General features: G+C 33.7%; 1 protein-coding gene across 3 annotated transcripts in view; it reads left to right on the top strand.

The window, feature by feature from the left end:
• LOC130012511 (ankyrin repeat and death domain-containing protein 1A-like) overlaps positions 1 to 17,981 on the top strand; it is a 50,833-nt gene that overhangs the window by 25,200 nt on the left and 7,652 nt on the right. For 2 of the 3 annotated variants that reach the window (XM_056100618.1, XM_056100620.1), the window contains exons 3-12: positions 5,063 to 5,169; positions 6,164 to 6,262; positions 7,480 to 7,578; positions 8,256 to 8,360; positions 13,832 to 13,930; positions 14,278 to 14,376; positions 14,832 to 14,930; positions 15,333 to 15,377; positions 15,842 to 15,940; positions 16,318 to 16,416. In XM_056100618.1, the coding sequence (XP_055956593.1) occupies positions 5,063 to 5,169; positions 6,164 to 6,262; positions 7,480 to 7,578; positions 8,256 to 8,360; positions 13,832 to 13,930; positions 14,278 to 14,376; positions 14,832 to 14,930; positions 15,333 to 15,377; positions 15,842 to 15,940; positions 16,318 to 16,416 (950 nt within the window). The remainder of the gene's footprint in view (positions 1 to 5,062; positions 5,170 to 6,163; positions 6,263 to 7,479; positions 7,579 to 8,255; positions 8,361 to 13,831; positions 13,931 to 14,277; positions 14,377 to 14,831; positions 14,931 to 15,332; positions 15,378 to 15,841; positions 15,941 to 16,317; positions 16,417 to 17,981) is intronic. The other variant, XM_056100619.1, reaches the window with a different exon arrangement.

Below are 17,981 nucleotides of genomic sequence, written 5' to 3'. Positions count from 1 at the left end.
TGCAAGGACATGTTCAGTATTCCGCTCCAATATTTTATTTGTGCAACACACTATAGCTCGAAGAAATATTATGTGTGCTCGATCTAAAATGACCGTAAGTAACCCATTTAGTGCAATTTAATATCTGAGTGGTGTGGGTACCGTTTATATCCGGAATTTCCGCAGAATATTTTTGTATCGCATTATACGGATTCCGAAGATGCAATTCATGTAGATAATCGATAATAATCTTACTAGAGCATTTCTGTAATATAGCTATAAATTTTGAATGTTGTTATTGAAGGCTCTGAGGATTTTGCCATCTGAAAAGTAAATGCGGTATACATGTATATTAAATGTAAACCATCGTGTCTTCAAGGTCGCCTTCTAAACTACAGGCAGCTGTTATTCTGATCGATATACAATACTATCTAATTGAAATAATTGCCTACACTTCCTTCTGAGACAATTGCTTTGAGCGAGACGTACTGTCAGCTCACAAGAATCAAGTTCATGTTAAATGGAGATGTTGCGTGATGGGATGTGTCAATTGAATCTACAACGGTTTGTAAAAAAAATGATGAACATTTGACTTCAGCCTTGACTTCCATTTAGCGCTAAAATAAATAATTCTACAATGAAAACAAAAAAAAAACAACCGACGTATTCATGTTTCAAGATTCTTTATATAGTGCATAAAACATCTATGATATTAGCAGTCTTTAAAGATACATTATCCATTTTTGGATTTAATCACCAATGAGGGTTGAGCAGCAGTTTGGATTCCAATCCAGTGAAAATCCGATACATAAGATGACATCGAGAGTTTATTATGGTTTGGATGAGTTAATTAATGTCTAATCAATAGTTTATATAACATTTCAGGCCTAAAGAAAGACAGATTTAACTCTTATGTTTAACACACTATGAAAGTATTGTTTTATAACGACGTAAAATGTGTGCCCATTGATCAGAAACCAAGATGCAGCAAAGTTATGTATAGACAGCTTCTCAAATTCACTGACTTCAGTGATTTAGGAAATTATTAATCAGAACATAAACAATTCATACCAACCAGCTTTGTATTCCTGTTATATGTATTAAGCTGTATATAATTATCTTCAATAATTAATTAGGGATAAAAAGATTAATACTATCTGTGTAATCAGTTCAGAATACCCATATACAATGCCTATAAATTAAGTTTCCAATAAATCTTAAGACCTTTCGTTTATGTAAATGTACCGTGGTATGGGATAATGAAATTTATACATTGTAAAAGAAAAGCTTATTTTGTAACAATACAAGCGTGTGTTACTTTCAACACAAGACAAACTTGTATTGGGTGTCAACAAATCATTTGTGTCAAATGTAAGAAACTTTTGTTTTTTATCCATACACAAACTTGTGTTGTTTTCATACATAAATTGGTGTTAATGTATTAGAAAAGAACACACGTTTGCGTATATTTGTTTTTACACTAGTTCTTGTGTTGAACTTCAACACAAGAGTTTTTTTCAGTGTTAATAAATCTAGCTTTGTCAATTCCACGCAAAAACCACAAGAAACATAATATAAAGCGTATTATGTAACTGATAAACGAATACTATGAATTGAACAACTATATCATTATTAATTATTTAATCACCGTCTAATATTTTGCGCCACAGGGGCATCATCAGGACATAACATAACAATATTAACATGCACTGCGCAATTTGTTTAGCTTTAACAATTGTTTAATACTCGCATGATGGGGCCCACGTGCAGTTAGAATACTTAAAAATGTACATAGGATGAGGAGTTGTTTGAAATGTCAAGAAGGATGTGCTTGAAATAACTTAGATAGCTTTTTTCTATTAATTGAAAACGGGCGTATGTACATTTAATGCTCATATTTTTACCTATATATAGGGTTTTTTAGAGTCCGATGAAATTAGCCAATAACGTCCAGCAAGAAACGGCAAAAGCGTTTTTGTCAATAGCGCCCAAAGTATTGAAAAAAGTGATCAACAAGGAAATATATGTTATAGATATGCATATTCTGCACATCAAATTTTTAATAAGATGTGTAGAATATGTATATATGATGTAACATGTTTCCTTGTCAGTTACATTTCGCAATTGAAAAAGCAAAAATGCTCTTGCATGTGATTCGTAGGACCGGAATATTGCATAGTTATGTCGATAGTTTATTGCCGAATGATGCCACGAAATGTTTCTTTAAGATTCGATAACTCATATCAATGTTGGCCAAATGAAATAAATCGGATAAAAGTAATTAGTGACATGTTCGGTATTGATCTCAACGATAACATGTAGCTAATATCCTGACGTGCCACAATCAACATAGAAATATTTTCAGTCATCTATTGTTCTCTAATATTCTATGATTGTTGGCAGTCAAATTCCATGATATGGATCCCTATTTATTAGCTATGGTTGTATTGTTCTATTTCTCTGTTAGCTTTTTGATTCCAGTTAATCGTACAATAGTAATTATCTCTGTATACGTCAACAGTGGTTATTATATTATATAGTCTATTCAACAACCAATTTAACTCAACCGATTATTAAAGGGATATCGGTCTTCATTATGCTTACTCAATGCACCAGTGATAGGTGTTGTACACGTGGCAGAATATGTTTACGCCTTCTAGAACACTTACTACCACGGCTGAAAGGCCTTAAGCTATCTTTGACTGGTATCAAGTCATTTGGAATCAAAGAATGTGGTGTTATCAGTGGATACGGAATATTAATCACCCTCATCCTTAGAACAAAGCTCGCTAGCCTGGAGGTCGGGTGTTCGATCCCTGCATTGGCCGAGAAAGTTCATCCAGATTTTCCGGCGTGGTTCCCCCTTGTCAGTAATGCAGGACGGAGGGCCTGACAAGGACAGCTGTCTAGTCGTTCGGATGGGACGAAAAACCGAGGTCCCGTGTATATATTGGAATGCACGTAAAAGATCCCCTGGCAGTTGGAATTCGATATAAGAGTAGGCGATAGTGGCGCTGCCTTGGCAAAATTTCCCTCATAGCACACTGTATGGCGTATACCCGTCTTCATTAGCCCAGTATATGAGCAGAACAGTAGGACGTTAAACCCCATTTCATTTCATTTCAATTCACTGTGTGACTTTTTGATTTTAAACTCAAATACCATAATACATGTAGTTCAGGAACCGAGCAAGGCAACGTCGCTGCCATCTTAGAATTGTGACGTCATATCAATAACAGAAGTTATCCAATCGAAGCCCAATGGTCCGAGGACCAGCCATATCAAGTTCCATATCGATCGTACTTGACATACCGGAGCTTTGGGGGTTTTTTTTATCGAAAAGCGAGGTCCCCCCCCCCCAAGAAGAATAGAAACGAAATAAGTAGTGCTTGTATCCCATTTCCCGAGTCCAATAATTTGCAGTCAAATCTCATTGACCAATGCAGAGAGAAAGGTTATTTACTTTATTCTCTTACAAATAATCTCACCGAGTGTTTTACGTCATCATATTAAGCTGTTCGTATAATGCGTTTATCATCAAGTATGTCTGAACATGTCTGTAACCTTTCGAGGTTGTTGTCATTGTATTACATTTTATGTTTGCTTGACGTGATCATAACTTTATAGGGTTGTACACTTAATTACTAGGTAAGGATATAATGGTGCATCGAAATATCGAAATTTCTCAGAATTGACGGGTTGGTCAAATTAATATAAAACTCCGTTACTGGTATATCCGCTTATATTGTCGTCACCGTCCGACGTTTCGTCCACAATTCTAGTAAAAGCTATTCGGGACTGAGTCAATGCAGCTAGTCATAATGAGGAAACATGTAGTAGCTAGAAGTCATGCATCACGGTCAGTTCTTTATATTGAAACCCCACATGTTCAGTTAGTATCCAGACACGAAACAACTCGAAACAAACATGACCGTAGTTGTCTGTATTAACACACTAAGGTTCAGAGATATTGGGTGTTTAACTTCCAATAATGTAGACCCACCCCACCCCTCGCAAAGCCGTCATGATATATGAGCTTGAGTAAATTTGCTGCTTTCCATGAAACAGTCACATAAAGTATTGTATGTAGTTAACTCGATCTCCTAATTTCAAATCATTTAAACTGTGAGTTGTATTCTCGAATGCTATGCATTTCATATCACCACCCTGGGGCGTTATTCCGTATTTTATTTTAAAAGGTGACCTCAACAGATAAAAGATAAAATACCACGTCATGTAAAATAGATTAATAACGGATGTGACGGCACTAGGTCTCTATTTAAAACCCCTGTTTTGTTAATTGCTGTAATCAACAAGTGGTTTAGATATATATATACAATTTACAAACGCTATTATATACTTGTAAATTTCCCTCGAGGTTCTTTCCTGCTTCCGTTAATAAGGTCGGGTTACTGTCGGTCGATATCATATTGTGGCAATCTTATGTTGATTAATAGGTCAATGGTTTATCACCTATGTTATGTATGCCACTTCCAAGATCACTATGTCGGATAGACATAGAAAATCTACAGATATGCAGCCAATAGTTTTCTAATGAAGTTAGATCTGACCGACTTTGAACGAATTGATGGATAATTTCCCCTTGATTTCTACACATGCCCGAAGCAATTCAATCTGACTTGATTTTTCAGTTGGTTGAGCTTTGATATTGGTCAATACAACTCTTGTGGAACGCTGCAGAATGTCTTCAATGGAATGAAAGGCTAATAAGGGTGACATAGTTGTCTTTGTTCCTAAATGCAGTCGTAAAAGGATAAATCATAATTGTCGAGTGTTGATTAACTGTGTGAAATGACAACATTTGAAATGACAACATTTGAAATACATGTACATAGATATAAAAAATATTGTTGGGATGTGGTTGTGTTTAGACAAAAATAAAGTTAAAAATTTGTAGCCCATAGGCTTTCTGCTGCTAATTTCCTTCAAAAATAACTGGAGTTTGCCACTTTACTAATCAAAATAACTGATCAGATTTAAATAAATAAAAGCGGTAGTTTATTTAATCACATGCTCCGAACAAATCAACAAATTGATAATATTTATATTATTATTTTTACAGTGTCTAGAAGAGAACAAAAGTTACACCAAGCAGCCAAAGAAAATGACGCAGCTACAATCCGTGCTCTTTACTCTCAAAACAGCAAGGAGATCAACAGTAAGAATAATGTAAGTTTATGTTTCAGCAATTTGGGGTCGACTGCTTGGAAAAGGAAGAAAACCATTTCCACCTTCAAAACATCAAGCACACAACAGATGAGTAGATTTATCTTCCCAGAGAGGATAGTGATGTATTAATCATATTGCTGTAGTTAACTATAAATAGTAATATGAGTCGTGCACGAGACGGCGTATGATCACTCTTTGTAAAGCACGTGATAACACTTCTCATTTCAGCAGTTTACATAGCTAACAAACGACCCTTGACCCTGTTCAATCAACAGTATTTTAGTCCATGGTCTTGTGATAAAGTATAACTCTACATGTACATACAACATTAATTGTGAAATATTATGTATTTAAAGTTTTATATATATTTTATTGTAAGCAACCATCCCCAACCTATACCTATTGGAGTAGAATCTTGATGCACTATATCAAGAAATGGGCGAACAGACAAAGCCCAAAGCAGTTTATATTCAAGTTCCCGAGATAATTTTAAATTTAGGCCCAATACATTTCTCAAGCGCCGAGCTCACATAGATACCAAACGCCTGTAGTTTTGCTGCAGACAGATTAATAAAAAAACCACTTCAAAGATAACCATGTTTCTTGTAGTCGTCATCTATACAACGATATCCTGAGAGCGGAATGTAATTGTAATTGTTCTTCCATAAGTATGTGTTATAGTTTATTGCTCTATTGCAGCAACTAAATGCAGCTAAAAAATAAATTATGCTATGGTACCCGAGATGACACATGCTCTTCAAAGATATCTTTCTTTTAGTCTGATCCCTTCTGTAATTGTTCTACCATAAGTATGTGTTATACGTAGTTAATTGCTCTAGCCAATTGCTAAATGCCCCTAACAAAATTAAATTATACTATAATACTTTTGTTTACAAATAATATTATTGAAATGCCTTAGAATTCTTACATGATAACCCCTTAAAAATAAAATCATCCGTTAATTTAAAAGGATCTTAATATCATATTTTCTCAGCTTGATAGAACGCCGTTACATTGGGCAGCTGCTAATGGCAACATGGAAGCTGTTCAGGCTCTTATTGAAGGTGGTGCCGATCTGGAAGGAAAAGACAAGGTAATGTAATTAATACATGTATTTTCAGATGGATAAGTCTACAGATCATTACACACATTTTAATGAAATGTATCGACCAGATGATATCCTATTTGGATGCAAGTTGATTTGTAGTTGAATAGCTGAAAACAAGACCATTCACTGCTAATAATAATAATACTTCCAGTACTTAACTTTCTTATACATGTATATCCATACATACTGATATCACAGACAGTACTTTCCAGATGAAACTCCCCATATGTACGAATGATCGTTTAATTAATGAATGATTCTTTATCTGAACCAGGTGTTTGTTTGTTATCCATATATGTGTTTATACATATGCCCATTTTTTCATTTAATGCTCACAATAAAGTTTAAAATTAGAAGATATTTACAGGAAATCAACATAGGATAGAATCCAAAATACACCAATTAACATAGGTGAAAATGTACATGTACTGAGTAAGCTAACCATGAGATATAAAAATACAGCGGTTGTGCAAACTTTATTCTGGAATATCTTGTGGGAACCCATTAATTAAGACTCGTCCAGTTTAAAAGCCGTCTACGGGGACGCCATTCATTTTACATTGCATGCTACTGAATAATCTAATCATAGTCTATAATCTAATAGAAGAACATTTGAATTGTAAATATTATTAGACATGAAGTAGCTCCAGCAGAATACCAAACCCCGTTGGCTAATTTCTATATATCGTTTTTAAATGAAACTTTATTTCCTACAGACTTAATTTGAGATTTGGGTTTTTTCCCCTTATACTAGACGTGACCTCCAAGAATTAATCAATTGATGAAATTGTATTCTCCTTGTGGGGAAATATCACTTTATCAAATTTCCATCTTTCCAAATGAACAATGCAAACAATAAGATGAATATGTTTATGATTATGTTGGTTGATCGACGAATTTCACAAAATGTTTAATCGATATTCGCAGTCTACTTTTGACCGGTTGTCGTAAGCCATCTTTGATGAATCGCAACTAAATGGCGATTGTCAGACTATTTATGAAAATGCCCGACAAAGCAATGGTCCCTGTTGTCTAGCGAATTTGAATTCGCATCTATAATTCTCCCATTGTGGTAGTTAAACCCCCGAGAAGGAATCTGTAACTCATGTCTGTTGAAAAGTGAATAGAATGCTTTTAGATACCATAAATTATTCAGTACGTGATTCGGTGCCAAGAATTTCTCATTTTCTCTTAACTTTCAGTATGGTATGCGACCGGTCTTATGGGCAGCTTGGTTTGGACATCTCCCCGTCTTGAAAGCTCTTATTCGATCTGGAGCAACACCATTGTGCTCCAATAAGGTAAGTTTCATTCTGTCTGTGTGTCTAGCAATGTACTGTTGTTAAGAACTGTAAATATTTGATTAATGTTTTGTGAAGATATAGAAACTATTTTCTGACTAAAAGCTTATCGTTTCTTCTAGATTGTCTCTGAAATACAGTTACAGCGTTTGTGATCAATAAATTCAGACATTTTAGAAGATCTATGGCATCCATGACGAACTCTATAGTTTAAGTAAGGTCTCGGTTTAACACAGATATTATGCAATACTTGCTATTAATCCAGCTTATTCACGCGTACCATGCGATAAGCACCCCAAAGGTCTTTAGAAGAGTTTAACGCAGCTTCTTTGGGGTTATCCCAGAATATCGAGGATAGAATCAATCAACTAACAGGTAGCAATAGTAACCGTGTTATAGGGTACCTTAAAGTGAATAGCTTTATCATACATTAAAGCATAATAAACTGTCATTTTGAATTAGTTATTACGTTTGGTAGTTATGGAGGGGCGGGTTAAACATTTTTCCTAAGGTTGATAAGTTAAACTATCTATACAACGTAAGTTCAACCCCACGATTATACATGACCAGAGGTCCTCTCCGTTCTCTAGAGTAGATTATTTTATTATCAGACCTGATTCATTTATATTTATTGGAATAACAAAATAAATACGAATTTGTTTTTATCTTATTTTCAGCAAGGCCTTAGTATTGTTCATTGTGCGGCTGAAAATAATCACGTAGACGTGATGAACTTTATACTGGAATCTTTAGAAGGTATAAATGTCAATGAGGTTGATAAGGTAAGAATGATTTTAATCCTTCTATTGTGTTCTATTTTGTTATCTCCAATTTTTTATGGAAACGACTGTCTATCATTTAAAAACGTTCTTATAAACTTATTGTATTTTGTTTGGTTTGGATTTTGCTTGAATTTTGTTTTCCTCTGCTGCGAATAACGTACTGTTAAATGCCAATCTGGTATTTGTATTCTTCCTGGTACCAAGTCGATAGAGGTCGATTTTATATATATTTTTAACTATTCAACACTCTATGTACTTGCTTTCATCAAACTGTTCCAAGAGATCAGTCTATTGTAGACATATACCAGTGCCGTTATTTGTGTTCAGGGCAGTTTGAATTATGGTAAATCGTCAATAAAATGTATTAATTGTCATTCGGATAACGTTACAAATCCGTTGGTTTTGTTCGGAAGTCATGTCAAAATGATATATCATTCTCCTGTGGAAATATAAACCAGACAGTATTATAAAGCCATAAATCGATGGAATTCGATTAAATGAGTGGATTTTACCCCAGAATGGGCAGAACCCAGCAGATGGAAATTTACATACATTACCTACAAATATATCATGTTTGGCCTTCCAGACATTGTATATATCTACATCAGGGACAGATTTTCAGCGTTTTTATCAGTCTTGGTTGAAATCCCTTGTGTACTTGTCTGAGTCTGGCTTCCGGTCAACGAGAATGGTAATTTAATAAGATATTGCCCATTTGTAAGCAAAGGGTACGATTTCAGCAAAAGGACTTCACTGATTTGTGTTGAATTATGTACTCGTCAATCGATACGAAAGTGTCTGATTGGTCAGTTCGATCGTTTCTAACATTGCGTTATACATTTTAATGTTGGCAAGGTCTCACAGATTAATCCCTAATAACTATGACTGTTACTTTGATATGTGTTGTTTATTTCTGGCAAATCTATGTGGCTTGTCTTGTCCGCAGGTTTGTCTTTTCGGTTCTATTGTACATGTAGTGCGGTTCCCCCGCACTTAATGGTCATAGTAACATTGTCTGGTTATAGACTTTAGGTTCTAACGTTATTGATTAACCCATCAAGCCAAACGTTGCATCTCAAATGCGTTCCCGTCACACTTATTCAACTAAAATGTCTGTTACTTTAGATTGTTGATGAGGAGGGACATTATCTCAGCAACTGAAAATTCGCCGGGTTTTATTTCTCACACGTTAAAGATGTTCTTGGTGGGGCTTGATTCAATTCATCTCCCAATTTATCTGAAATTGACCTCTTGTAACTAAGACTGGCCTTTAATTAAAATGGTGTCCAGCTTCTTGAACGATAGACATAAAGTACAGTATCAAAGTCTGTTATCAAAGTCTAAATGATTTAGTGCAATAAAACTCTTACACAATGTGGGGTATGCTTATTCTTTTTAGAACGTTGTGATCAACTTCATTTTTATTTGGTGTAATTTACATCCACTTTCAATGATAATTTCCCTCTAGAACTGGAAATTTGGCGTCAGGATAATATCATCTATTTCTTCAATAAAAAAGGCTGAAAATAAAATATGAAATTCAAAATCATATACATATTTTCCTTTTGAATATTTTCCTTCAACTCAGTGACTAAAAGATAAGTTTGTTGTATTTTATGCATATAGGACAACTTAGGGTAATTTTTAAAGATACATTATGGGAGATTGAATTTTCGGCCTAGTCTCGATCATCATTACTAAAGTCGGTACAATAAAAATCATAGTCTCGATTATCCACTTCATGATTAAATCATGAATGAAAGTTGAGCAGCAAATCTGATCGTAATTCAGTAAATAACGCAGGCTAGCGCTGACATCGAGCGTTGATTAATAATAATAATAATTTATTTATAATGCGCCTATTACCAATATAAAATACTGTTCAATTGCGCAGTTAACATTTTGTGGACATCACACATAGAAAAATAAAATAAAATTAAATGGATGATAAAATAAATTAAAATGGCATACGATAACAATCAAAATATGGTAGTAAAGATTATAATAAAATATGACGTGTAATAAACAAATTAAAATAGTTAAAAGTAATAAAGAATAAAATAGAACAGCGCCTAAAACAGTATACAATGAACTCGGATACCTGCATTAAAAGCCATAGTAGTCAACAAAAAGGTGTGTTTTTAAATTGCGTTTAAAACTTTCAATGCTATCAGATAGTTTAATATTGAGAGGTAAGGTATTCCACAGAAAAGGAGAACGATTACCATAAGATGTGGAAGGATAAAAAAGGTGTAAGCAGGTAGCTATTTTTAGATCGGGGTGTACGGGATGGAGTATAATAGGGAGATAAGGGATTTAAAGTAATCTGGCGAATTATCTGAATGTAATGTAGAGTAAGTAAGTAAGTATTTTGAAAGTGATACGGTGTGATATAGGAAGCCAGTGTAGATCATGTAAAACAGGGGTAATGTGATCAGTAGGTTTAGTTCTGGTAATGCTGCTTTATTCTGAATTTTCTGGAGGAGAGACACCTTATTTTCGGAAAGATTACATAGCAGGGAATTACAGTAGTCCAAACGAGATGTAACAAGGGTATTCACAAGCATTTTACAGGTTTCATTATCAATGAAGTTTCTTATTCGCCTCATTTTATACAGTTGAAAATTTGTTGATTTACAGATGGACGATATATGGTTACCCATGTTAAATTTACTGTCAAATTAACACCTAAATTTCTAACATTCTTACCAACTTGAATTGTATCGATGGACAATTTTTCTATTTTTTGATTTGATCCAATAATAAGCACTTCAGTTTTATCATCATTTAGTTTCAGGAAATTGTTTGTCATCCATTCTTTTATTGATAAGATGCCGTTTTCAAAGTTGGAAATAATACTTGATTGAGAGTTTGGTTTGATAGCTAAATATAGTTGTGTATCGTCGGCATAACTGTGATAGACCAGGTTATGGTTTCTAATAATATTACCTAGAGGTGTAGTGGAGGCTGTAAACAGAAGTGGGCCTAATAGCTATCTTTGTGTCACTCCAAACTGTAGATTAACTGGATTTGATTATCTTGGTCAATAACAATTACTTGCTGTTTTCTATTATTTAACTTAGTGCACATCCTTGAACATGACATCGCTTTTCAAGTCTTTTCAGTAATACATTTTCATCAATGGTGTCAAACGCGGCACTAAGGTCTAAAAGAATCAAATACAACGGCGTTTTTACTATCTAATTTACATAGAATGTCATTATAGACTCGAAGGAGGGCTGTTTCTGTACTGTCGCCAGTTCTATATGCTGATTGAAAAGATTCATTTAAATTGTTATTCTGAAGATGTTGTTTAAAGCGGATTGAAACGATTTTCTCAATTAATTTAGAAACAAATGACAAGTTGGATACAGGTCTGTAGTTTTTAAGCACATTAGCGTCGAGATTACACTTCTTGATTAATGGAAAAACTAAAGTTGATTTTAAGTTGTCAGGAAATCATCCTGTTTTTAGAGATGTGTTTATAATATGGGCTAAAACTGGACATAATTTATCGATACACTTTTTAACAAGTTGGGTTGGTAGTGGATCTAGTGCACGCGATGCAGAAGAACTGGACAAAACATCACTATTTTTCAATAAAACATTTATTATATTTTGGACTTCCTTCGGATTAGGCTTATGTTTGGAAATTACACTAATAACGTAATTTTGTTTAGTGCGTTTTGTTAATCTATTAGTATCATTCATAGACTTACAATAACTGTCTATGAATTTTGAGTTTAAACTTCATCCAATTTTTTTCACATTTTCTACGTTGAATTTTACTATTTCTAATTTCATCTGTAAACCACTTTCGATTTGGCCTAATTGTAATTTCTTTTTCCACGATAGGGGCATGTTTATCTAAAAGTTCCGATAATACCTGGTTGTAATATTCAATTTGGTTTTCTCAGTTCGAAATTGTTTGAAGATTTAAGAGAAGATCACTCTGAATAATATCAGCTTTGAAAGAGCCAATATTAATGTTTCTAGTTTTCCTAAATTTTTCTGTATACTCACTTTATCAATAATGTTATCAGTCTCGCGTGTAATAACAATATCTAAACGATGCTCTCGTCTGTGGGTTATGTCTGTAACATACGGCACAAGGCCAAAAGAGTTCAATATATTATGGAATTCGTCAGAAACAGTATCATCAACCTTATCAAGATGAATGTTAATATCACCAGTTATAAAAATCTTACCAGGTTTAGAAGATATATCCAATAAACGATCCGAAAATTCACTAAGAAAGACACTAGTTGATGTTCTATTTGGAGGTCGATAAAAACACGCAAGATGTATATTATCATTGTTGGATTTGAGAAAGGTGTGAAGAACTTCAAAACTTTCTTAATTAATAGCTGACGTAACAGGAGATACATTCAAAGTTTTCTTGTAGAATATTGCTAAGCCACCACCAGGTTTCAACAGCAACAAATATGTCAATGTCATTGTCTATAATTAATTCTTGAATTTCATCGGTTTTATTTTTTATGGATTGACAGTTCAAGACACATAAATTTACTTGATCACACTTTTTATCTTTACTATTAACATCTAGTTGTACTAAATTAGTAAAATCTACTCACCTTTTCCCTCTTTTTCTGGATACAATTTCCTACCCCAACAGTTTGAGTTAATTAGATGGTCAGTTGATAAGAGTTCGGGAAATTGTTCATTAACAACATTGAAGATAGGAGAGTTGTATTGTTTTTGGGTATAATCCAGAGATTCCAGCTCACTGAAACTGTTGGTGATCATCTCTGATGATTACTATTCGTCACTATACACTGTCAACTATGGGCTATTTTCATCCAAAATACACATTAAAATATAAAAAATTCCAGAATAAATTTTCTAACAGGTATCCTTATGTTATAAACCAAGTCCATGCAAAAAATAACTAGTACTAATATCATTTAAAACATATAAAATTACAAACAACTAGCAGACAAGACACAGTGCAACCTCTTGCTAGCCATCTTGATCAATTATTGTGGTCTGGATAACTTAATTAATGTCTGGATAACTTAATTAATGTCTAATTAATAATTTAGATAATATTGCAGGCCTAAAGATAGTCCTGCAATAGGCCGATTAAGCTCTTGCAAAATGTATGTTTAAGTTGCTTTTTAAATTGATATTTTATGACCCTGGTATCAAAACCAATCACTTTTATCTGAAAGGTTTCCTTCCTGACCCTGTTAAACGTGTGCCTAAGTTTTTGTTTGTTATTTTTTTTATTATATTATTGTTTTTAAATGTCACCAGACATTTGATTTCAAGGCGAATTTGTACTTGAGAACTATCAGCTGACATATTCAAAAGTTCAAAACATGTCTAAAACAGATGTCTCCATCTTCTTACTTTAATATGACAGTTTTTATTTGGGGGGGGGGGGGGTATAGCACCGAGTCATTTCTGGGTTCCTTCATTTATTATTATTTTCTGTCTTCTTTCAACAGAATGATAGGACGCCCTTACACCTAGCTGCTGATAATGGTCATTTAGAAGCTGTTTGTAAATTACTAGAATCAAAGGGGGAAGTTCATCGGAAGGATAAGGTTGGTATTTTTACTGGCAACGTTTGTATCAGATGGTAATTTATGACTAGGATGTAAACGAACAATGTTCGGTTAATTCCGGGCACAAAACTAATGTCTCCACTATATAGTTTAAAATCCATTGATCACGTCGAAACAGTATTTTTCTAGATTAACCATGCATGTCAAACTGACAGTCTGGTCGAAATCTGGTTAATCGAGATGCGCTGTGATCTCTCGGAACCGACCCTGTTTCGAGTAAAAAAGAACAGACCAACCAGTCCATTTTCCCAGCTTTCGATATCATTTGCTATCCAGTGTATTCAAATTGATACATATCGTTATATTCGAATCAAACTCTTTTGTAGAATGGAGAAACAGCTGTGCATTTAGCTGCTACAAAAGGACATGCTGATGTATTAAGAAGTTTATTATTAGTTGGTATTGAGGTAGATGATAGAGATGTGGTAAGTGTTGCTGTATTCCTCGCAATTCTATGGTTCTCCTTTCACAAATAGTAATCAGATCAAAGAGGGATTAACCCTATGGCTGTAAATATGGCGAACCAAACCGTGCAACTTTATACGATTAGAAATACAATGAAGCCCGGTGTTTAAATTACAGAACCGCCTAAAATGAAACGAAAATTTTTTTGGAGTACGATTTTATTGGACCATATTTATATAGAACTCATACTGATATTTGGAATCGAGTTTCCACGCCCAAAACTTTACGGTGTCCGAAATTTTATTGCATATGTCAGATTGAAAAGAAAAGTTTGTGATTTGTTATCGTGAAAATAGCTCAAAATATTGATTATTCCTAATTACCCGTTCTATATTTCTGTCCCTGAATTTAATATCAAATTCGTGTAATATCAAATTGGACATCCTTAACTGTAATAATTTGTTTATCTGTTTAGGAAGGTAGAACAGCTATACATGCTGCTGCTGAAAATGGACACAAAGAAATAGTTGATATGTTATTAGATTATATGGCTAGCCCTGATGTTGAAACTATAGTAAGTATGACTATTAATTCAATTTTGGTACTACTGTCTGTTTAACTTCAGTACGATCAGTATATCTAGGACATGATTATAAATAGTCGAGTTAATGACGTACAGGTGTAGTTGGAGATGAATTATATATAACATGACCATATGAAGCAACCATGTGGAATCATTTAGAGTGTTACAGGAATATCGTAAAGTATGAGAACATTTGAAATCAGTAACAAGGAACTCATGATACTGCATCTCTGTTTTCACTGCAAATTTTTCGAGGTTTTTGAAGTTTCGGGGGCAGGGGTGTTAGGTTTCATTTTTGTTTTGTTTTCCTTTGTATCTGTATACGTTCATCAAATTGTTTTGGATTTTTCTCCTTTTTTGTTTTGGTTTTCTTTTGTATCTGTATACTTTCAGCAAATCAGTATTAATACGTGCACCCACCAGAAACACATGCAACTAGTAATTATGATTTTAAATATTCTTCTTCTATCTAGGCAGAGATTATCAGTTCTAGAACCAGTAGAAAGAATAAGCCTTGTTTTCTTTTGACATATCTAACAAAATATTTAATATTCGTATGCAATCAAATGGTGAGCTTTCAAGAGTGCTGATAATATTTTGATCTGACATATTACATTGGACCCTCACAGATCACGATATCCCAGCGGTCGAAAAATAAACGTATAGTTTATATCCAATTTCATCGCCCTAGTTGATTTTCCAATGCGAATTATATATTGAATTAATATTTGATACCAATTTGGACATTATTAAAATATTTGAGATTGACTTGTGTCTTTAGATTAATTATTAAAACACTGTTGTAAATTCTTAAAGCATAATTACGCGTTTCTATCCTTTTTATTTTATGAATATTAAATGTGTGAAAACTTTAGTTAGATAATTTTTTCTTTCAATTTCAGCGTGAAATAACACCATTACATTTAGCAGCAACGCATGGATTTGGGGACATTTGTCAAAGTTTAATAAAAGTAGGCTGTAACGTGGATGCTCAAAACTTTGTAAGTTTTTATATTGATGTTGTGTTTCGTAACTGGAACTGGATATTTTTTCTTGTTCCTAGGGCGGCGGTTTTTAAAATAAATCATCCAAATGTTCCCCGATCCAAATGAAACTTCGCATGCCTTTTCCTTGAAATATTGCATATCGATTGACAACCTTGATTTTTGATACATTTCCAAGATCACTGCAAAGGCATTCTGGTCGATTCCCAGTTCATATACTAGGCCTATATGCCCGTACTTGTTTTATTAATGAACCAGCGAAATATATTCTTTATTGACACTTTATATTATGCCTTCATGCATTTACTTTATAAATTAGCTGATCTATGTGTTTCTATTGTTATAATTTTATGATCTATATTACCATATTGCAGCAAGGTAATACGGCACTTCATATGGCGGCCCTAGGGAATCATAAAACTGTAGCTTTAACTCTGGTCGATGCCAAATGTGAATTAGATCTTCCAAACCATGTAAGTTATAATCCACTGGGAATTCAGGTTTATTAAGTTATATAATTTTTATAGTCTTCATATTGAAATTCAAATAATGAAAAATCAATATTGATTCGAATATATGTTTTATCTACACTGGCAGAATAAAACTTGTTCGGCATAAGCTGTGTAACAAATAAAAGACAGTTTTGAAGAAAACATATAAATAGTATTGATAGAGTTACTGTGAAATTTGCTTTAATTCGCTAATTGTGCCGATTTACTTGCACCCATTATAAATTATACAGATAATTCTGAATTATAATCTATTATGTTTCTAAAACATATATGTGACTCGCCGCGTCAATATGAGTCAGAATGCGGAAAAATTAATTTTGCACAAGAGACAAAATAAGCGAAAATATTGATTTTGATCGAAATTGAGATTTTCACAAAAATGAGTCAATAAATATACTATCTATCGACTCTAAGGATCAAAATAGCAATAAAACATTTTAAAACGCCTTTATTTGGACGTTTTGTAAGAGTACCGTATTCTTAAATCTGTATTTTTCTGAATATTCTCAGTGGAATTAGATTTTTTTGTCTGCTCGCAGCGGGGCGACCTGTCAATCCTCTTGCAAAATGCATGGCATCGTTGTAAAGCGGATAATCTCTAGTTTATAAATATGACCAAAATATTGCCGATGAATTCATTTTGAAGGAATACAAAAGGGTTTTAAAACCCCTAAAAATGTAAACACACTCCGCTTGTTGCTATGCTTCCAACAACGCGTGCAAAGCATTCTGGTTCCGTGACCGCATCGAGGCTTAAGCAGACGATAGAAATTAGATTTGGGCAATGTTATGGGGTGTCTACATGCGATTCACTCTGAGAAGTGGCAGAAAACAACTGTTGTTGTTGTTTATTAAAGATTTAACGTCCAATACAATGAATATGATATTATGGACAGGTTGATTTCATTAAATTATTTAGACTTGAAAATTGTTAAAAACACAAAATAAAAAGATACTTGGTTGGATACCAACAACTTAATTCTGAATCTGATCGTATATAGATAGCCGTTGAGTGTTAATCAAAACATTGTAAATCAATCAACAAGCCGTTCGTGTCATTGAGTAATACTAATCCGTAATCACTTCTCACGAATTAATGATTAGTTGATTGATAATTAACAATGAAAAGGGCGCATTTACTACGATTTTCGTCTTCGGCACCTTTGAAAACCTAAAGAAGAAAATATTAATATTAAACAACAAAATAACGAAAGATTTAATGGCATGGTTCCTGTGTGATATTGTTTTAGAACATACCGACACCTTTCTAAAAACTGCAGATGTCAGTGCATTCAATTCATTTGCAACTGGGAGCTCGCCCTTTTCCATTCTCGAACGTTAAACAGTCGCCCATGCCCGATGAATTAATAAATTAAATTCTCGTAATGCAATTATAACCACTGTAATTAAATAGCGTTTGTTTACAGCTGTCTATACACTGACATCGTAACCGTGCCCTACGAAAACTCCATAGTATATACAATGGAACTAGTTTCAATTAAGGTTTATAGTCAAACCATGTTAAT

The sequence above is a fragment of the Patella vulgata genome, chromosome 4 (assembly GCF_932274485.2).
Source record: "Patella vulgata chromosome 4, xgPatVulg1.2, whole genome shotgun sequence".
NCBI classification, from domain to species: Eukaryota; Metazoa; Mollusca; class Gastropoda; family Patellidae; genus Patella; species Patella vulgata.
Note: the sequence above shows the minus strand (reverse complement) of the source record. Positions and strands in the feature narration are given on the sequence as shown.